The 22,897-nt window shown below is 34.8% G+C and overlaps 1 protein-coding gene across 12 annotated transcripts in view; it reads left to right on the top strand.

The window, feature by feature from the left end:
• CCDC148 (coiled-coil domain containing 148) overlaps positions 1-22,897 on the top strand; it is a gene marked incomplete at its 3' end in the record, with an annotated part of 459,403 nt that overhangs the window by 68,367 nt on the left and 368,139 nt on the right. For 7 of the 12 annotated variants that reach the window (XM_081052570.1, XM_081052568.1, XM_081052569.1 and 4 more), the window contains 5 exons: positions 4,012-4,115; positions 10,389-10,471; positions 10,672-10,823; positions 11,975-12,070; positions 12,150-12,331. In XM_081052570.1, the coding sequence (XP_080908696.1) occupies positions 4,012-4,115; positions 10,389-10,471; positions 10,672-10,823; positions 11,975-12,070; positions 12,150-12,331 (617 nt within the window). The remainder of the gene's footprint in view (positions 1-4,011; positions 4,116-10,388; positions 10,472-10,671; positions 10,824-11,974; positions 12,071-12,149; positions 12,332-22,897) is intronic. The other 5 variants (XM_081052574.1, XM_081052565.1, XM_081052564.1 and 2 more) reach the window with 3 other exon arrangements.

The raw sequence follows: 22,897 nt of genomic DNA, 5'->3' as shown, positions 1-22,897 counted from the left end.
AAGACTCTAAAGTGGACATTGAGTGATCCAATCTTTCAAAGGCTAAGATTGAACTTGAAGCCAAACAGTAGATTTGGGCTGAAAACTGAGACCATTCTTGGTACATTATATGTTAACTATTCGTTCCCGATTCAAGTATAAAAGAGATCTTTACAATTATTTTTATTTGATTTTCTTTGCTTAGCAAGGATGCATGTTTTTTCTTGTCCAACTCAAGTACCCATCTACTAATTCTTTTTCTTAAAAGGTTATATTATGGAAAATTGTAAGCATATGCAAAATTACAGTGAACAATATCATTAATCTCCATGTAACATTATTCAGCTTCAAATATGATCAATTCTTGGCCGTTGTTTATTCTATACCCCCACACACAACTTCTCCCTGTGCCAGATTATTCTGAAGCAAATCTCAGACATCATAATATTTCACCATAAGTATTTTAGCATTTATCTCTAAAAGATTAGGGGGGAAAACCAATCCCTACAATACCACTACCATTAAAAATGTTAAAAATTTCTTAATTTCAAATATCAAGTCAGTGTTTAATATCCCTGATTTTCTCCATTTTCTGTCTTAAAGGTTATTCAAATCAGTATCTAAATAAGATCTATAAATAGCAGTTGATTTTAATTTTTAGATTTCCTCCTATATCTCCTTATATTCTTGTAATTTACTTCTTGAGGAATTTGTATTGTCTCTTATAGTTTCTTACAGTTTGGATTTTGCTGATTACATCCTGGTGGTGCCATTTAACATGTTTTTCTGTCTCTTTCACTTACAGTAAATTGGTAGTTATGTCTAGAGACTTGATCAGATTCAGGTTCAATTTATTTTGGCAAGAACACTTATTGATGGAATTTTTGTGCTCGTCTTTTTCTATTACAAATAGTGCTGCAGTGAATGGCTTTGTTCATATGTCTTTTAATACTTTTGCCAATGTAGAGTTCAGATGGATTTCTAAGTAAGTGTAAACCCATATGAAATTCACTATACATCTTCAATTTCCCTCTTTTTTTGTGAGATGCATCATTTTGTATTCCCACTAGCAACTAAAGAAAAAGCATGTTTTTCCCATAGTTTTACAGAGTGGTTTGTTAAATATTTGTGTTTTTGCCAACCTTACAGATGATAAATTGCAACTTAGTGTAATTGTCTTTGTTTTCCTTTTCATTTGTTTTATTTCTTTGTTGAGGTATAGCTCACTTATAATAAAATGCACAAATCTTAACTGTACATCTCAGTGCATTTTGACAAATAGATACACACATGTAACCAACACTAAATTGTTCAGTGATTACTGTTGTTTATATCTAAGGATGGATTATCTGGCCCAAAAGGCTTTTATGGTATTTCAGTGTGCCTGTTTAGAGTTTTATATTGGATCATCACAATAAATCACATAGTTTCTGATTCTTTTATAAATTTATTATTTTCGTTATTTTAATACATCAGCATTCTGCATATATCATCATCCACCTTAAATATAGATTTCATTTGGCTTATTGCACAGCAAAATGAACTGGAATCACCTAGAAATCTGTATATTGATAAAGATACTATTTTACATTTTTGTTCTTTTACAACTTTATTTTTCTTCATTTTTGGCCTGAGGATAGAAGTGGAGTCAATGAGTGAATTTATTTAAAAAAAAATTAGGACATTCTGCAAAATATTGGAAGTGTCTAATGAAAAATAGTAGCGTTATTTTTACTTTTATAGTCTATTTAATTGGTCTTTCCCTAGGCCCAAAGGCAGCAGCATTGATTTCTTTTTTTAAGCTATAAAAATGTGTCTACATCTTTCACCCATGTGTTTTAATTTTTTTTGTACGACATGGACCAAATATGTCAAAGAAATCTAATTCTAAAAGTTGTGTCTGCTGCAACAAACTTTAGAGATTGTAGATGACAAATAGTTGGAATTAGTTTTAGGTAGTCCTTAAGCAAACACTAGAGTGTCAGATTTTAAAAATACTATGTACCTTTATTTTTTTGGTGGATAAAATAGAGATTCTGAATGTATTCCTGCAGTGTCTAGTTCTTATTTAAATGTGCTTTTCTTCTAGATTTCATAATTGTAGCACTTTAACACCTCCTGAAGAAAAGATTTGACTTTGACTTTGTGTCTTTTAAAGTAATGTTTGGGTTATATTTTCCCCCCTTATAGTCCTAATTTTGAATCAGTAACCAGAACAGCACAAAGATAAACTCAAGGTTGAAGTAATCAGGGAATGACAGCTAGAAATAGCATGCATTATAAAGACTCTTTGTAGGACTTGTCTTCTGAAGATTTTATATCTTCAGTATTGATCTGTTAAAGCATTCAGGCTGCTAAGTATTCAAGTAGCCAAAAATATATAAAATGTGTATCTTTCTTCAAGTTTCTGACTTGAGTAGCATTTTTGTAGATGTTTAAAAGTATTGATGTGGAATACTTGAGTTCTACATACACATGAGTATCAGTCAGAATCTGACCTGGAAACAGATACCTCTTAAGGCGGTCTTTAATGAGTAGAGGGCCTTTACTTCAGGAAATGGCTACACAGGTGATAAAGCTAAGAAGCCAAATAGGACAGTGAAACAATACAAGGATTAATGACAGCAGGAAGTCGCTGCCATGCCTAAATCAGAGGGACATTTAGTAAAAGCAAAGCTGTGCCACATCCCATGAACTGAGGTTACCCAGAGGTACTTGCAATTGTAGTAGAACTGTCAAGAAAAGATGGAGCAAATGGAGAAAATGCTTCAGCTTTTCCTTTTCTGCCTCCCTTCAATCTCCCACTGTTAGTGTCTCCTTTTGGCTGAACCCAGCTGAAAACCAGCTGATAGGGGTGTGTCTGAGAAACACAGACTGGTCTTTGATATCGAGCAGATCAGGGAGATGGACAAGAATAGATCTTAAGGCAAACAGACCCAGGCCTAATACAACTTAACTTGTGAACAGAAACCCCCAAATACTAATTATTTGCTACATTTTTTTAAAAAGTCATAAAATTGGGGAAAAAATTAAATTTAGCTGAAATTTTGGTTTCAATGCTACATGATTTTTCACTGTTTAAGTATCTGTCGTGTGGGGCGGCCTGCAGGGTCTCTGGTCCCACTCCCCACATAAGAATGCAGGACATGGTGAGGCCAAAAAGGAACACCATGTAAATTCTAGATGTAACTGCTAGCGTAGCCACGGCAGTTATATTAGTGGCCAATGGCTCACTGGTTACAGCTGACGGCCAACTAGCCACAGCTGATGGCCATCCAGTCACAGTTGATGGCCATTTACTACCTGAGCCAGCACCTTTCCATGTGAGGCCTAGAGCCTGGAAACTGCTTTCTGGGGCTCTGTCCCCACAGCATCTTTAAATATTCACCTAATATTTTAAACAAAAATTTATCTATGAAGTCATGGAGTTGAAAGATTAAAATTGCATATTCAAGGTCATATTCTGGTAGGTACTGAAGTTGGAACTGTAGCGAGGCCTCCTAACAATTTGCCCAATGACTTTTTCCCATCCTCTGCTGAAGGATTGGATGAAAACCAATTCATACACCAAAGTTCCATGTGATTCTGATGTTTATGCGCTTTTCGATCTTGATCCAGTTTTTTAACATCTCTGAACTTCCGTGTCTTCATCTGTAAAATGGGAATAATGAGGCTCATGATGGCTGGCAGTGAAGATATGTCAAAAGGTTAAAAAGTATGGAAAGCTCTTAAAAATTTTCTGGGACTGTTTGAATTAATGGGTTATTTGAATTTCTTCACCTTTTTCCCCCCATAAATACTTTAACAACAGTTCTTAAATTGGTCAGTATTCCAAACCATTTTCTCTTTCACCACTTCCCAGCTTTTTGTTTAACTAAGCTCTTATTTTAAGGAGGATTTTGTGTTAGAAGATGAACTAATAGGATGAAAAAGTGTTAAGTATTTAACTTAGAAAATATAGAGTGAACATTTGTATTGTGGAAGACACATTTTAAAAACATTAAGTAGGCTCCTCTTTTGTTCTAAATCTAGATCAGAAAAGCAGTACAGACCTCCAAGATATCAAAGGAACAAACACTAATAAAACAACACAAGAAGGTGTGGTGGCGGGAACATCACAGGCTAAATGAAATCAGGTAAGAACTGAGGGAAATTGCAATAGGAATACCTAGGAATTACTAAGACTTGCACTTCTGTAATTAGATGTTTTATAACTTTCCACGTCAGTTAAACCATGGTATTCAAAATTTAAAGTGATAGTTTCAATGTGAGTCAGATTAAAATCCTTTCATTTCTCCAGTTTAATTTGGAATTCAGTGAATATATTAATATGCTTCTACTTTCCTTAGGGGAAAAAAATAGTCTCTATCTGTTAATTACTCTTCTGCACTCCCACTCACACTTGTAACGACTTACATATCTAGCACTTTGGATTCTAATGTATTGTTTACATATTTGTCTTTCCTATAGGGTGGTAAGCGAGGGCAAGCATCCCATCATGTTCATCCTTTTCTTTGTAGGATACGCAGCAGAAGATATATAAATGCTTTCAACCAATGAATGAATGAATGATCTAAAGGGTTCACGTTACTCAGTGACTTCTAGATGTAGCTGCATCGTGCATGACTAGCTCATTCAATTTGGATTTTTGACTTTTGTCATTATTTCCAAGAATTACTTCAAGACAAATTAAAATTAGATGATGATTCTATACTTGATTTTAATTGTAATCTTTGAAAAATAAACTTTCCAAAGGCAAGGCAAAAAGAGAAGGCAGGTGTGTTTTCCCTCCATTTGAGGCATATATACCAGTTTTAATGATGGTTGTACTTATGAAACATGCTTTTTAAAATATATATTTTGAGTGTATATTTTGTATCAAAATAGGTAACTTTTATGATTTTATATTACGTTAAATTTCCAAATACCATTTACCTTTGATTTCGGTGTTTTTTATAGCAATAAGAGTTTCTTATTCTGTCAAAATATTCCTACATGTGAAGTAAAGGGCTCGTGATTGGAAATGTTTCTACATCGTTGTATAACTTAAAACATAGAAAAACAAAATTATATAGACTTTGTCACCATACTGCTGCTATAAAAAGAAATCAGATTCATCTTATCCCTCAAAAGTTACCTTTTGTGGAGAGGAAGTTTGGGCCCATGAGAAAAGAATTTTCTGGAAAATTTGCATAACTTGAAACATGATAAAAAAGAAGGCCCTTAGGAGGTTTTAATTATGGTGCTCACTGATGCAAGCTCAAATGTAATGGGTGAAAGTTTTTGATCTTGGCTGTGTCATACTCTTATTAATGCGTATATTAAGTTGTTCTTGAGCTTGATAGAAGAGGTGCATATATATTTTTGTGGAAAATAATTCTTTTCGTTGACCTGGGATGACATAAAGATGACGGAAGTGAGAAACATTCAAGTAATATAATAACCTTAATGTCTTGCAACTTGTAGCGCTAAAAATTGTACAAAAAGAAGAATTCCAAGAAAATGTTCTGTGTTATTCTAGAAAGCAGGTTAATTTCAACACATGTTCAGTAAAATTTAAATGGTAAAAGGAGGACAGTTAGAATATGGCTCAATTTGTGGAGAATTTAGGGACCATCAGAAAATCAAGAGTTTAAGCTCTATCAGTTTTTCTCAACTTTTAAAAATCTACAATTCGCTTTTAATAAAAAAAAAATTAAAGTACAATATTATTATGTATCACCATGAGAGACTCCATTTGAGAATCTCGGGCCCTCAGAAGGTAGGGGCCTACAATGATCTCTAAGTTTTGTTGGGTAATTTAGCATGTGCTGGGTAATATGTTAAGTACTTTACATGCTTTATTTCATTTACTCCTTACAATATTGCTGCAGCGTAGGAATCAATGCTATCCTCATTTTACAGATGAGCATCTTGAGGTTCAGAGGATTAAAGTTTTTGTCGAAGGCAAATTACTAGTTTATTTGAAGGTGGTATTGGAGCACTTGTTTTTACCTCCTGTGCTCCATGACCTTGGAGTTGTGCAGTTTTTTCTTTTTCCCCTAGGGTTCCATTCACACCACCTGAAATCTAATTGGTTTAGCATTGCTACCATGTTCCCCCGAAAATAAGACCTAGTAGGATCATCAGCTCTAATCCGTCTTTTGGAGCAAAAATTAATATAAGATCGGGTCTTATATTATATTAAAATAAGTCTTGGTCTTATATTAGGTTTTGCTCCAAAAGACACATTAGAGCTGATGGTCCGGCTAGGTCTTATTTTTAGGGAAACTGGGTAGAAAAAAAAAATTTTTGCCAAACTTTAATTCTTTGACATCTGTACTGAGGAAACTACTCACGCAAAATTTACAATTATAAAGTTATATTTTACATTTAAATTTATAAAATTATATTTAATAATTAATATGTTTTCTCAAAGTACACCGCTTGAAAAACTTGATACACTTCCCCAGGGTCCTTTGCTCCTTTGTTTCAGAATGACTGGTTTGCAGTTTAAGAGGAAGTTATTTATATTGGTCATGTGATAATGAATTACAATTTTTATTTTAATTAACCGTTTTTGGATAATAAAGTTTGAGAGGTTTATTTGTCCAGCTTACTACTTTTACTACAATTCCTACAAGGGATGTTTTTAATCAACTCTCTGTTAGAAATACATGTAGCCTCTTGCTCAGAATTTTAGTTTTAAAGCATTATTTTAAAAGTATCACCTTTATATTAATACAAAGGATATCATGGGGTCTTACCCACAACAATTAAATGTTGTCTGGAAAAGTGTCTTTAAAGATGAAATTGAGACCAGTGTTTTTACTGTGGTACTCAGGGCACCAGAGAACTCTCTGCGCCCAGCTCCTGAGCTCGTTCATTAGCCAATAGTTAGCTGTCAGACTTCCTTCTCCAGCCTCTGTGTACACTTGACAGACTTCAGGAGTGAGAAGTGGATCAAATAGCTGAGCCTAAGGTATCAGTGCCGCTGAGTTCCTTCCTTGTTGGAGGAGCAAAAGCTTTGGCGTTCAGCCTACTCGGGGCCCTACTTTTCTACAAATCTCCAGGCTATTAGTTCCATGTGTGGAACTTGAATGTACTCTGTTGCTCTGTTTCTCACAATCCCTGTTTCTTTGCTTATTGTTTGGTTAAATGACTTCTGACTCTACTATTCTCTTGCTCCGTGTTTCTCTTGTTCTGCCAAAATGGGTAACTAAGCGGTTGCCCTAGAAATCTCAGGAAGCTCTGGGTAATTTCTGATGCTCTGAGGAGACTGATTCTACATCTAGATCTTTGGCACCCTCTTGGCAGGACGAGGACCTGTACTGAGAGTAGATTCCTGAGAACTCAAAAATGTCCTTCACCAGCCTGGTTTATCTTGCAGGTGGTTGCACTGCAACTGGGCACATCTAGGAAATAGGTTCATATATCATCTAGGCAAACCTCAAGAGGTTTTCTGCAGTATCATCATATACAATGGTACCAAGGAAAGGCCAAATAACATTAGGAGACACTTAAATTGGCATATTTGGACAGGGAAAGTTGCCTTACATTCATCTCCTCTTCAGATGTGGAGGAGGTTACATGTACCACAGAGTTCTAACTTGGTCTAGCATGTCAATGAGGATCAGGCCAGGGTTCTCTTCTCCAGAGTTACCACTCGTACTATTCTTTCGTCCATCACAATTTTTACCTATATTTCCTAAATTATATTCCACAAAACAGAAATATTGTTCAAGATATTCGATGGAGAACAATCAATTTCATTGGTCTTACAAATTAAGAAAATATATGTCTTCCCCTTTTTGGAGAATGTTACTGCACCTTAACATAATCAAGTTTCTGTGAAATCCTGCACCGTAGAAGCTTGTCGAATTTTGTTTAGTTCACCATTTCCCACTTTTCCCCCTAGCATCTCATTGACATTACTGTTTTATAGAACACTACTTGGAAAACGTTAGCCTGCATTCATAAGCTAGCCCAAGATTCTTGAGGTTCTTGAGGGCGTAACAAATGTTTCTGGATTTGTGGGGCACTCAGGATAATAAGAGAAATGGGCTGTTCTTATCTGACGGGTCAAAGTTGTTGATTTCCAAAGTCGGGATGGAGCTTACTAGAATTATTACATGCAAAGTAGCAGGTTCATATCCTAGATGCACAAAGCCACTTCTGTTGTTTTCTATGTTCTAATATGGCTCTCTGGTGCTGAAAATATAAGGGAACTGAGCTAGTGGTTTTTTAAGTGCTACATTTTTGTTTAAGCGAATCCATTATGAAATAACTTCTGGTTTTACTTCACTCTCATGCACCATCCTCCATTTGACAGTTTCAAATGTAATTGTAAAAATATTTCTGTCAAAAAGTACATACTGGGAAAATACACAGTGAAGTGTCATCTAGAAGATCACCTCTCCTTTATACATACAAACAAAACCCCTGTCCCATGTAAATGAATTGACTTCAAAGAAGATTGCACATATATAAAATAAATGATAATTATGAAAATGATTTAGAAATATTTTAAAGTATTATTTTTTAAAAACCCAATGTAAAGTGGTACATATGCCATAATTACGACTTGAAATACATGCATGTAGACAAGGGCTAGACACTTATAGAAAAATGAAAATAAACATTGTATTAAAGTATTGTAATTGTTGCAATTACAACAATAAAAATTGTTGTAACTTTTAATTTTATGCCAACTTAATTTTGTATTTTAATAATCATAATGAATCAAAACTCTTTTCTATGATTTTATTAAATCTGCCATAAGCAAGGGATCAACTACAATATTTTGGGATGTCCATTTAGAGCTGATTATGGTTTTACTCTAAAAATGACTGTATAATATTTAAATAATATAGTGAAAGGTCATTAAGATTTATTACTTATATTAGTGTATAAAAATCAAATATACTTGTTCTCCCATTCCCCTAGGACCTCAATTGTCTCTTAATGTTTAAAATAATCTCTTCATTAGTCCTTATATACCTGATCCCCTCCTTTATTTTCCGTTTTTATTGATCACCCCTCTTACCAGCCCATCCTCCATCTTGCTGCCTTTGGAATCTTTCTGAAACACAGATCTACTGAGCAGGTCAGGTCAGCTTAGTACCCCTCAGCCTGTCCGTATGAAATAGTGCTTGGACATGTTTCATGCTTGCCTATGCTCATGCCGTTACTTCTGCCTCGGAGTGGTCACTTTCTGTCTCAGTGGCGGCCCTTGCAGGACATTTGTCCTTATTCAAAACATCCATAGAGCCATTTGGTCCACGCCAAAATATCCTTGATATTTGGTCCTGTTCAAAATGTGCATAGTTAATATAAACCCTGCTTTTCTGCAAGATTCTAAACTAGACCCCTCTACTTAACCCCATTTGCCATTACCAGGTAGGCTGCCAAGGTAAGAAGGGTTGTTATTGGCAATACAGCCACAGCACAATTAGCAGAGCAATAAAACATATTTTTTATGTAATAATCCTGTAAAGCAAACATAGAAATAAATGTTGTAGGCTCTCTGAACCCAGGGATGTTTTCTAGGTGTGGACATTTTTTTAAAAAATCAGTTTTAGGTGTACAAAACAATGTAATAGTTTTGTACCTCTCACAAAATGATAAACCCTCTCCCCCAGTCTATTCAATAAACGGTGCTGGGATATCTGGACAGACATACAAAAAAATGAAGTTGGACCACCTCCTTGTGCCATATACAAGAATAAATTTAAAATGGATTGAAGACTTAAATGTAAGATTCAAAACCGTAAAACTCCTAGAAGAAAATATGGGAAGAAAATTTGCAGACATTACCCTTAGTAATATTTTTACTGATAGATATATCCCCTCGGGCAAGGGAAGCAAGAAAAAAATAAACATATGGGATTACATCAAACTAAAAAGTTTTTTCACAGCAAAGGAAACCATCAATAAAACAAAAAGCCATCCTACTGAATGGGAGAAGATATTTGTCAGTGATACATCTGATAAGGGGTTAATATCCAAAATTTATAAATAAAACTCATTTAACTCAACACCAGAAAAACCAAACAACCCAATTTAAAAATGGGCAGAGAACACAAAGAGACATTTTTCTGAAGTGTGAACATTATTGACAGGACCAAATATCAAGGACCATTTGGCATGGACCAAATATGCTCATAAATGTTTTGGATAGGACCAAATTTCAAGGACAGGACATTTTGGTGTGGACCAAATGTCTCAGTGGACATTTTGGACAGGACCAAATGTCTGTTAATCGTGTCTGGCAAATACTTAATCCATGTTAGGGATTTAGTATATGGTCTGAATGAATAAACAGGTGAATAAAACCACATGAAATTAAATTTCTACTACTAGTTATTTTTTCAACCTACATATGATTTGTTTATGATTGTGAAAAATGATTGAGATAATATCTATTTCAGATGTAAAATGGAATCTGAGATAAAATCCTTTCTCAGTGAAAATAACATTGGAAATGAATGTCTTCTGGACCTTACCACTTTCGGTGAGATTTTTTTTTTAATCCTATATTTAAAGGGGAGTTTTGTTTTGAAGATGAAAGTAGGCCACTCACTTCACGTTCTTTTAATATTAACTGGTATTGCTTTTCTAAAGGAATCCAAAAATAAGTCTACACTCTAAAAACCTGTTCTTGAAGAAACTTAAAATAATGTGTTACCTTGATTTAATTTTGTTTCCCCATAGAACAAGAGTTAGCAGAACAATGTTGCACATATCTTAAAAATGTGATAAATCCTATTCAGCAATTGAGAGCAGACCTAAAATACAGACAGCATCACATTTCACAGCATTCACATTCACATACTGAGTTTAACTCAATGAAAGTACTCGAAGAGGTCAGTATATTACCTTTACTTTTAATAATGTGATAGTTCACTTTTGTCCCAACTAAAACATTTTGAGATAAGAAACAAACATGTGTGTCTTGTGTATTTTAATACAAGCTGTAGCAAATTCTGTCTACTCAATATCTTAAAAATATCCCTAAATCGGTCCAAGCATGATTATTTCTCACCTGGAATGTTACAATGACCTAATAACTAGTCTCCCTGTTTTCATCCTTGCCCTCCTCCCGATACATTCTGGAATCTATCTTCAGTGCAGAAGGGTCAAGTCACGTGCCCTAATAAATTCCCTCTGGGCTCCTGCTGGCCCATCATTCCTCCCGATACATCAGGCCCCTCTCTGCTTCTTCAGTCTCCTCTACCTGACACATCCTTCCCTCCTAGACCTTGTCACACGATGCTGGCCTTCTTTCTGTTCCTCACACATGCCCTGATCTTTTCTGTTTCGAGGCCTTTGCACGGGCTGTTTCCTCCATCCCAGTGATGGCAATTTTTGTCCTTTAGGTCTTCGCTTAAATATTCTCTCCTCCAAAAGGCCTGTCCTCATCACCCACTTGAGAGAAGCCATAGTCTTTCCCTAGGACCTCACCCTGCTTTTACATTACTTACCTTCTGATAATTTCTTAGCTATTTTTCATTAGTTTATTGTCTGCCTTCCCTGATTGGAGCATAAGCTCCATCATCATAGTTACAGTAGATTAGGTGATTTTTCTTACTCTATTTTTCAGTTATTCTGTAGAGTTGTTATATTGCTTTAATAAATAATAATTTTAAAAATATTAAAAATCCCTTGCCTAGCTGGGGATTTTAGGCAAGGATTCAAGGGAATGAAGGGTGATTGACACCGACAATCTGGTAAGCTCTCTGCCTTACCACAAACAAACCCAAAATGTGGGTACAAGGGGCTAGGACCCCACTGTACTTCCTAGGCTCATTTTTGGGTTATGTGTCTAGAAGGCCCCTCTGATAAGCACTGCCTGGCTATGGCATCTCTTAAACCTCTTCCACAGGTCCTTGAAGGACTTTCTCTTATATAATTTTTTATCAGTTATTTGCTTTTGAGAATAATTCCTGTAACTTTAAATGTAAATATTGGATGAATCACAATTATTTGCATATTACTTGTTTTAAATGTCCTATAGGTTGACTTTGTGAAAAAACAATTGAAAGCTGTGTTTGAAAGACTTAGCCTGGAGCAACAGAGATTAGAAAGTAGTCTTTCAGACTGGAGTATGAAAGTAAGTGTCATACAGATAGTAATTTGTTTATCAATTTGTCATTTGTGTTAAATAAAATAATCACGTAATTATTTTTCAGATACTAGATCATTCTTCAGAAGAAAGGAATAACGTGCTTGGTAAACTGCCTACAGAATTAGAAACTTTGGAATGCCCATATTCTGATTTGAAATCTTTAATTTTTAATGAGTTCTGTGACTTAACAGAGAAATATCAAAAGAAACTTCAAGATTTTGATCTGCAGTTAGAAGACATATACAGGTAATAAGATAAAACTACTTGAATTATTGGGGGTGGCCAGTTAGCTCAGTTGGTGAGAGCACTGTGCTCTTAACAACAAAAGTTGCTAGTTCGATCCCCACATGGGCCACTGTGAGCTGCGCCCTCCACAACTAGATTGAAACAACTACTTGACTTGGAGCTGATGGGTCCTGGAAAAACACACTTAAAATAAATAAAAGTTAAAAAAAAAAAAAAAAGAAACTACTTGAATTATATAGATTTTTGCCACTAAATTTATAGTTTTGTGGGAGGTTACTATATTTCTGATTTACTGTTTTCATGGTTACTATGTGATTGGAATACAGTCAATCGATAAATATTCAGATTGACCATTGAATAGTCAAGATAATTTCTTCAAGATAATATCCCTGAAATAATGGTTTTAAAGATTTATATAAGGTTGAAACATGATGAAAATAGTACTCTCATTGGGCTCTTTACTAGAAAAGTAAGAAATCCTAGGTACAGTGTGAAGCTTTCCTGACCTAAGCTTCTTTTTTACACATCTGTGGTGAAGGTCACTTTTTCCTCCGTAACAGACACATTTCGGTCTCCTAAGAGCCTCCTCCCTCCCTGCCTCTCTGCCTTCCTGTTTTCCTTCCATCTTGCAATAAAGTTGAGGAAAAAAAATTAATAATATATCGTTTATATGTGTTGATTGATTAATTAATTAATTACACTTTAATTGAAACTCAGTCACACTAAAGTGTTAACTCAACCATGCACTTAGTTTAAGTCTCTAATTATAAAACAAATATCCTCTCTCCCCTCCCCATCCTGACCTTGTTAAAGAGATTTTTCCTAATTTATTAGGAAGATTAAGCTTGTAAGATGAGCCAAAGTTTCAAAATGAAGAATAACTGGGGGTGGGATGTGGGGGTGAAACTTGCACAGCCAAATATAGATATATAATATCAAAATAAATTAGAAAGTTTTAAATGTCTGGGAATATGCAGCAGATAAGTAGAACAAAATAGACATACAGAAAACAGAAAATATCTCTAATAATTTAATTTATTATAGAGGAAAAATTTCAAAACTAAGGGAAAGATTGATTGGGACAATTACAAAAGGCATAACATACATATACTGGGAATACCAAAAGAAGAAGAAAGAATACAAGAAATATTTGAAGCAACAGAGACTGAGAATTTCCCCCAATTAATGTCAGACACCAAACCATAGATCCAGGAAGCTCAGAAAATACCAGAGATGACAAATACTCCAAAAAAACTATACCTACACAAATCATATTCAGACTTCTGTAGACTCTCTCCTTAATATTTACCCAGAGTGGTTGAAAACTTATGTCCACACAAAAACCTGAGCATAGATGTTTATAGCAGGTTTATTAATGATTGCCAAAACTTGGAAGCAACCAAGATATCCTTCAGTAGGTGAATGGATAAACTGCTACATCCAGATAAGAGAATATTATTCAATACTAAAAGGAAATGAGCTATCAAGCTATAAAAAGACATAGAAGAAACTTAAATGCATATTACTAAGCGAAGGAAGCTAATCTGAAAAGGCTGCATACTGTATGATTCCAACTCTATGACAGTCTGGAAAGGACTTTTCTGGAAAGGACATAAGTCCTTTCCAGACTAACCCCAAAGGTTAGGGGGAGGAGGGTATAAATAGGCAGAGCACAGATTTTTAGGGCAGTGAAATTCTCTGTATGATGCTACAGTGGTGGACACGTGCCATTATGCATTTATCAAAACTCACAGAATGCACACCTAATGTAAATGACGGACTTTTGATGATAATGATGCATCAGTGTAGGTTTATTGATTGTAATACATGCACCACTGTGGTACAGGATGTTGACAGTAGGGACGTTGTACATACGTGAGGACTGAAGAAATAGGGGATTTTTCGGTACTTTTGCTCATATTTATCGTACACTTCAAACTACTCTAAACAATAAAGTTTACTAATTTAAAATATGAAGAACAAAGTACATTTCATTGCTATTTAACTGTTCCAGGGCATAGAAAAGAAGAAAACTTTTAAGTTATGTTTATGAAGCAGCATTGCATTGATAGAAAAGTTGAAAAGTGTTGCACACAAAAGAAAATGGTAGCCTAGTCTCACATCTATTGATACAAAAATCCTAAATAAAATGTTTGCAATGAGGATCCACCAGCACATTAAAATAATGAATCTAAGTAGATCTTCTGTAGATGACCTTCATGGACACTAAAATATCATTAAGAATTTGAGCATCTGTTCTTAAAAACACGTTAAAATGTTACAATTATGATGAATACATTTACCATTATAAAATATATAAACCCTTCAAAACGTAAAGGGAAACAATAGAAGCATTTTCATAACTGACAAGCATCTGCCATCACCACCATTATTTAATGTTATTCTGTATATTCTAGGCAAGAAAATTAGACAAGAGAAAGACAGTTATAAAACACTGAAAGAAATAGCTACAGTTATCTTATTTGCAGATAATGAGTTTTTATTTGGAAAATCCAAGGCATTTACAAGAAAAAAATCTAAACAAGTAATAAGATAATTTAGTGATATAAAATTAACATAAATAGAACCAAACTTGGTTTTATAGACAAACAATGGCCAGCTAAAAGATGATATAATGAATGAAAAAAACGTACTTTGCAATAGCAACAATAACTATAGAATATGTAGGAACTTGTTTAACAAGAAATGATCTATACTCCTGGGAGAACACTTGAAAATGTTACGTAAGAACATACGACTTGAATAAGCCATACCTTATTTTTTGAACAGAAGATTCAACAATTATAGATATTTTCTCCCTCAGCCTACAAATTTAATGTGATTCTAATAAAATTATTCACAAGGTTTTAAAAATTAATCTGAATTTCCGTTTTCCATTAAAAAAAGAAATAAGCAAAAATAGAAAAATTCTGGGGGTGGGAGGAAGCAATAATGAGGACCATTGCTATTATATGAGGTCTGACAATTAAGTTCACAAACTTTGTTGCAACAATGTTCCTAACCTTTTTTGACATCAGAGGGATTATTCATTATGAATTTGTACCAACTGGACATTGTAAAAACTTTTAGATACAGGAAGCTGTTGGAAGCAGAAGTGTGAGAGAAACGTGCAAAGTAACAAGACCTAACTCATGAGTTAGCAGGATCACTTTCACAGTTGTGTTTAAGGTGGAGGTAGGGAGGGGAAAAAATTGTACACTTTATTAAAGTAATCCAGATGGGAGATAATGATGGCCTAGATCAGCAAGTAGAAGTGGTGTGAAATAGCTTTTGGATATATTTTAAAATTAAAGCCATCTGCTGACAGATTTCATAAGGTATGTGAAAAAAAAGAGAGCAACAAGAGAATAGGCCAATGTTGTTGGGTTGAGCAACTGGAAGGATAGAGTTACTATCAACTGAGATGGGAAAGACTAAGTGAAGCAGGATTTGACTGCGGGGAAGACCTGCCTTTTAGGTCTGGACATGTTGAGTCTGAGGTGCTGTCAGATATCTAAGTACCAATTTTGAGAAAGCAGTCAGTTCTGTGAGTCTGCAGGTTAGGAGAGAGATCTGAGCTGGAGATACATGTGTGTGAGTCATCAGCATGCAGTTGGATGTGATCATCAAAACGAGTAAAGAGACAACATCAAAGATCAAAAACTGATCCCTTGGGTCTGCTGGCATTCAGGTGTCAGCGAGAAGAGGGGTAACCAAAGGACATTGAGAAAGGGTCTGGGAGATATGAAGAAAACCAAGAGTGTGCTGCCCTGGAAGGCAAGTGAGAGGAAGTGGTCAGCAGTGTGAGCTGAGGAGGGGTCATGCTCTGAGTAAACGAGGCTAAGTCAAACAGAATAGGACTGATCATTGTGGCTTTAGATGGAGGTTTTCGGTGACTATAAAAGAAGTGGGAACGAATGCCTGATGGGGTTGGATTTGAGTGAATGGATGGAGAACACTGAAGACAATGAGAATAGACAACGCTTTTGAGAAGATCTTTTGCAAAGGAGAGCAAGAAAGGAGGGCCAGACTTCATCGTTGTAGTTTTCTTTTTTGTTTTACTCAAAATGGGAGAAATATCATTATGTTTGATGCTACTGAGAAGAATCCAGCAATGGAATATAATACACAAATGGAGGACTAAGCACTGATGATTTATTTACCACAGTAACAGGTGGGGATACAGAGTATATGGTGCAGACACTGGGAAGTGAACAGATGTCATGCTGGCAATCCATGGAACTCTGGGTGGTAATTCTAAATACAATGACAAAGAAATTTATGAAAACCTCTACTCATCAAAGCAATAAAAAATTTAAAAGTACTCAGATTTTTACCTACAAAATGGTAAAACATAACATAAATTTATCTATGGTTAAAATACGGGACAAATGGGCATTTTTATACAGGATTGGTGTGCAATCTCTTTTGGAAAGCAATCTGGCAATATTGCATCCAAAATCTTCATAAATGTTAATAACATTTTCTCTTTAGAAATAATCTTCAAGGAAATAATCATAGAAGTAAAACAAATAGTTGGCTTCAAGGATGTTCAATATTGTTTTTTCCCTTTTTAGTGAGAGCAAAATCTTCAAAATGACTAGATAGCCAACAAACATGGAATTAGCTTCATCAATTATGATATATCCACACATTTAAATAACAACTATCATTCATAATTATATTAAAGATTTTTAATGTCACAGATAGTTGCAATAAGTTGCTAGGCAATTAAAAATAAGGTTACAAAACAGTTTGTATAAAATGGCTTATCTTTTTCTTTCCCTCTGAAAATGTTACATCTATATCTATATAACTATAGAAAAAAGACTGGGAGATTATCCATCCAAACAAACAATAACAATAGTTATCTCCAGGTCGTAAAATTACAAATAATTTTGGCATACATGCTCTTTCTGTTTTGTAAAGCAAAAATACAGATTTTTAAACATTTAAGTTAAAGACTGAAGAGGAAACCATTGGTATTTAATGGGTACCTATTATATGACATGCCACGTATAGGTCATTTAAATCCTCAATATACCCCATTAAAAAGCTCTGTTTTACAGATGAAGAAACTGCAGTTCATCAGGTGAGCAGTTTCCCCAAAGTTTCTGAGGTAGTGCATAGTTGAGCAGGAATGAGTTTCTTCTGGTCATCTGAATAGAAAGCTTTTCTCTCACATCAAACTACTTCAAGCATTTACATGTATGTTACCAGGATTTTGGTAAATTGGTTTGATTACTAGATCAGTGCTATTTAATAGAAGTATTATGTGAGCCATAGATGTGGGCCACATATACATATATATCATTTAACATTTAAGTAGCCGTATTAAAATAGGTTTAAAGGTTAAATTTATTTTAATCGTATATTTTAACTCAGTAGTTCCAAAATATTATAATTGCAACATATAATCAATATTTTAAAGTTATACATGAGATCTATCACATTCTTTTTTCCATACAAAGTCTGTGAAATCTGGTCTCCATTTTATACCTACCGCGCATCTCAGTTGGGACCAGCCACATTTCAGGTGCTAAACTGGTGGCTAGTGGCTGCCTCATTGGACAGCATAGCTGTGAAGGATGTCGACTTTCACTAAAACGTATTGTTAAAACATTATTTACTACAATTGAGGCTATTTCTTTATTCAGCACATTTGTGAAGCTAGATTTTATTAGGGTTGCATTTCATTAGTAACATGAGGACAAGTTTAATTGCTTGTTTTAGACTCAGATGAGATTGTGGCTTTAATTTCCTAGCATTTGGACAAATTAATCATATAGATGAGACGTAACTGAATGATGCTCCATTTAGCTATGACGGATCTGAAGCCAATATGTGGCAAAAGCTATAGAGTGATAACAAGTAATTTCTACTTTATTGTTTGATAGGCATATTAAATTTTATAATGTTGATTCATTATTATTATTCTATTTTATGGGATCTGAAAATGAATGCTATTTAAAGTCCACATAATTTGAACAGTTTTGTCCCTCTGAATGTATATTGCCAAGGCCCATAGTTTCATATTTTTTTAGCTAAATTGGTTCAATTTACCCTACTTGTTAATAGCTTTCAACATAACTATTTAGTGGCCTATGGATGTGTGTGTGTGTGTGTGTGTACAGAGGGTGCCAAAAAATGTATACAAATTTTAAGAAAGGAAAAAAAACTGTATTAAAATTGTAACACTCAATATATACTAATAACAAAAGATGAATACAAGTCAAGTTTGACTTCTGCAATTATAAGAGGTGCTCAAAGTGGTTACTGTCAGTGTAATTTTAATATAGTTTTTTCCTTTCTTAAAATGTGGGTACATTTTTTTGGCACCCTCTGTATATTTACATTCTCATAATACAGAAATAATTATGTTTATTAGAGAAAAAAATTTAACAATCAAGGCAAGCAAAGAGAAGAATCTGCAGTTAATCTAGTTCCCAATACTCTCTGGAAACATTTTGTATAATTCAGATATATGTATGTTGTTTATAAAAATGAAAAAGTACTCTACACATGTCTATTGTTTTACCTGTTAATGAATCAGATCCAATATTATTCATTTTTCAATAAATGTTTACTAACCTTCTGTGTTTTAGGTAACCATATTAAATATTCTTTTACAACATGTTTTTTATACATGCATGGCATTATAATATATGGTTGTACCATAAAAAAAATCAATGCATTTCCTGCTTTTGCACAATTATTTATAACAGTTTGATATTTCTATAAAAACCTGGAACAATCAACTTTGTCACTGTATTTTGAGTAATCCCATGATTATTCTCTTAAGAAGAATTCCTAGAAATGGAATTGATGAGTCAAAGGATATGAAAAATGCTAAGGCTTTTTAGAATGTTGCCATATTGCTTTCTAGGAAAATAGAAACAAATTATACTTTCACCAAGAGACTTTCTATCATTTGGCTCATCTTTTAGACTTGTTGTTCAGGACATTGGACTTGGCTATAATGTGTGAATAACACCAGTGTCTTGTTCATGTTGCTTCTCTTTTTCAGTATTTATTTAAATAGCATAACTGTGTAATATCACTGTCCTTATGTGAAAGGTCTGCCAACAGAATTGGCAAAATATGAAAAAGATAAAAGATGACGTAGATAAAAGCCAGCATCAGAAGCTAGTACTCAATAAACAGTAAGTGGCTTAAATAATTTTATTTAAAAGACATTTGAAAAAACAAATACTTACCTGTTTGTTCCTTGATGAATACAAGATAGGAGAAAGTGAGGGAAAGGAGCTTAATAAATTACTGACATTTGCTTGCTTGATGAACTCATGGCAAGTTAAAACATTGGAGCCTTAATTACCAGGTGGCATTTTTCTCTGAGAATGTAGTCTCAGAATTTTGGTAAGGTTCAGTGCCCAGGCATGTCCCAGTCTCAGGTTTTACATTTCTGGTCTGGGCTGGTTGTATGTCAAGAGTGGTTAATAAGGGGAGAAATGCTCCAAACCAGGAGCATAATTATTTGAACACCAATGTGTTCACTTAGTCATATTGGTTACACGACCCACTCAAGCAACATTCTGTGTCGCTGCAATTGTCATTTTCTCTTGGCATATTCCATCTGGGATTGTCCAACCTGACCTTGGAATTTATATTTGTTAGCGGGGAGGTAGCAGTTGTAGATTATGATCTTATTTTTTGTCATGGGCATTTAGTATGTTTCTCTTAAAATAAATACATCATTGAAAATACTTAATTACTTTATGACTCTTGAACCAAAAGCCACATTTGGTGGTTACTTAACCTACTTTGGGTTTGTTGTGGGAATAAAGTGTAGTTTAAATTCTCTTGGCTGTGGTGGAATGCATTTTATCAAGGGAAAAAAATAGGTCCAATTTCTACAGGATACCCCAAAAACTAGTCTTAGAGTTTGTCTTTGCTTAATTAATAACTCATTCTGTATATTACCTGTATGTTATGTTTGTTTAAATGTATTTGTGAAAAGTATATCTAAGAAAAGTGGCTATAAATTTCTAGGTCAATAGTCTTTATTGTAAGCATCACTGCGGCCCCCAGCACCTTCTTGATATAATTGTTTCAACCAGGAACTACACAGTGTAATGGTGCATGAGGCTACATTTTTAATACTTCAGGAGACTGAAAAATCTGGGTTTTACAGGATGAAGGAGTGAGAGTCATTTACGAGAGGATTCTGTTCTTTGCTGGATGTGAAATCAAATCAATCTTGAGTAAATCACATTGAAGACTATAGAGTCATAGCAGCTTGACAGATTTTTTTTCCAAGACAATTGACGTGTGTAATTTTTAACCTGGATAATACAAATAGAATTTGTTGTTAAAATAATAAAATATGCATAGGGATAAGCAAAAACAAGATTAAAATTTCTATTGATAGGATTGCCAAATTTTTGACCTGAGAGGAATTATAACACATATTTTATATTTCAAATCAATTGTTCATAACAAATTTTTCCTACTCCTTATATGTTGAAGTCCAACTGTGGGTAAATATAGTCCTTTGAGGGAACCTGTCTCTAGAACTAAAACTATGGAGAACTGATAATATAAGAAATTATAATCACCATACTTACAGGTTTATGTTTATTTTCCATATTAATGCCTATAAAAGAACATAAAGTTGAACAGTGTTGATGTCTAAAAAAACAAACTGTGAAAGAGAATCATCATTCCTCTAATTGATTTTTATAATTTCTTTTTTTTTTTAAGATTTTATTGGGGAGGGGAAACAGGACTTCATTGAGGAACAGTGTGTACTTCCAGGACTTTTTTCCAAGTCAAGTTGTTGTCCCTTCAGTCTTAGTTGTGGAGGGCGCAGCTGAGCTCCAGGTCCAGTTGCCGTTGCTAGACTCGAGGAATCGAACTGGCAACCTTGTGTTTGAGAGCCCACTGGCCCATGTGGGAATCGAACCAGCAGCCTTCAGGTTTAGGAGCACGGAGCCCCAACCTCCTGAGCCACCGGGCTGGCCCCTTATAATTTCTTTATAATTACTGGTAGTTGATTTGAGGTGATATTACAGCATTTTTATGAGGCAACTAAAATTTCAGAAGCCTCATGATGGTTAATTTTTTTCCTCATGCCATCTTAAAGAAGTAGACCAGTTTTATTACTCTTGCTTCTGAACCTGGACAATTGGGTCATAATGTCTGTATAAAGGAACTTGATTCACTTCAACTTTATTGCACTTAAAAACGTACTTGTTCCCCAAAAGTGATGAATAAAATGGTAACATGGAGGTAGAGTTTAGCTCAATAGAAGATTTAAAAAAAAAATTAGTGTAAATACTGTTTGTAGATGATCATGTCTTTATTATTCTGTTTATTTGAATTTGAGCTGATTTTGTTAAGTTTGTCTGTTTTTTGTCTTAACATGGCCTTTGGTGTTAGACACTTGTCTGCTCCCAGTCAGCTGTGGAGAGTTACTGTAGATGCTCGTCTCTGGCCACACTGGGGCTGCATCTCTTTAACCTCTACATCCTTCACAGTGCTTTCCATCCAAAGCAATAGAAGGATGCCACATTTTTTAAGAAGTCATTTTTCTTCCCTTCAGTTAGCTATAAAATAGGTTATCTTTGTCTGTAAGTAAGAGAATAGCCAACCCAAGTCAAAGTAACAAATAATAGGTGATTTCTTATCTTATTTCACAGGAAGTGCAGAGGTAGAGAAATCCAGGTACAGTGAGGTCTGGTTTTCTGCATTCTCTTGCTCTGTCTTCTTGCAGGTTAGATGATTTCCTGCCTCACAACTGCAGTAGTTCCGAACCACAACACTCAGAAGCAGAAAGGTCCCTTTTCTTCCTGTGGCTTGTCTTAAGAACTAGGAAATCATGTCCCAGAAGACTTCTTACATTCATTGGCCAGATTAGGGTCTTTTGTCCATGCTTATACCAAACACTGGCCAAAGGAACGGAAAGCTTATGAGTGGATGTTCGTGAATGGTTTAAGATCCATCACGATTCACTTCCAGGGCTTGTGATGGTGCTTACCTTCCCTCAAGTGGGGGGCCTCTGGAGGACGGTAGATCATGCATAAAATCAGGATTCTGGAGGACAGGAGCAGGAGTAGGGGCAGGGTCTTCTCCTTACACTTGTAAGTACCTTCTCCTTACACTTCTTACAATGAACATAATTATTTAAAACCAGCATATGGGGTGGTTGAGCCATTTGCATTTTACTTTTAACAGGCTTTTATCTTGATCATATTATCGCAAGACTTCCACTCTGAATTATATGGCCTCTTAAAATTAGTGGTAGGTGAACAACTGTCACCCCAGTAAACTTTGGTTAAAAATAAATTAGTGGTAGGTGAGTGCTGGGGCAAAAGATGGTTGAAGAGTCTCACCATCATTACAAAAATAAATATTTTACCTTCAAACGATACACATTCTAAGCAAAAGAATTGAGCTTTCTACACAAACTGCTCTTTAAAATATATAAGTAAAATTAGTATGCTAGCTATGCAAATAGCAAGTATAGCTTCCGAATTAGTCACTTAGCCTTCTCTTCTGACCAGATTCCCATCCATCAACTTTCCTTTAAGAAATTCTGGAACCATC

This window comes from Rhinolophus hipposideros (genome assembly GCF_964194185.1).
Source record: "Rhinolophus hipposideros genome assembly, chromosome: 6".
Classification (NCBI taxonomy): Eukaryota; Metazoa; Chordata; class Mammalia; order Chiroptera; family Rhinolophidae; genus Rhinolophus; species Rhinolophus hipposideros.
This window is presented reverse-complemented; position numbering and strand designations above follow the sequence as displayed.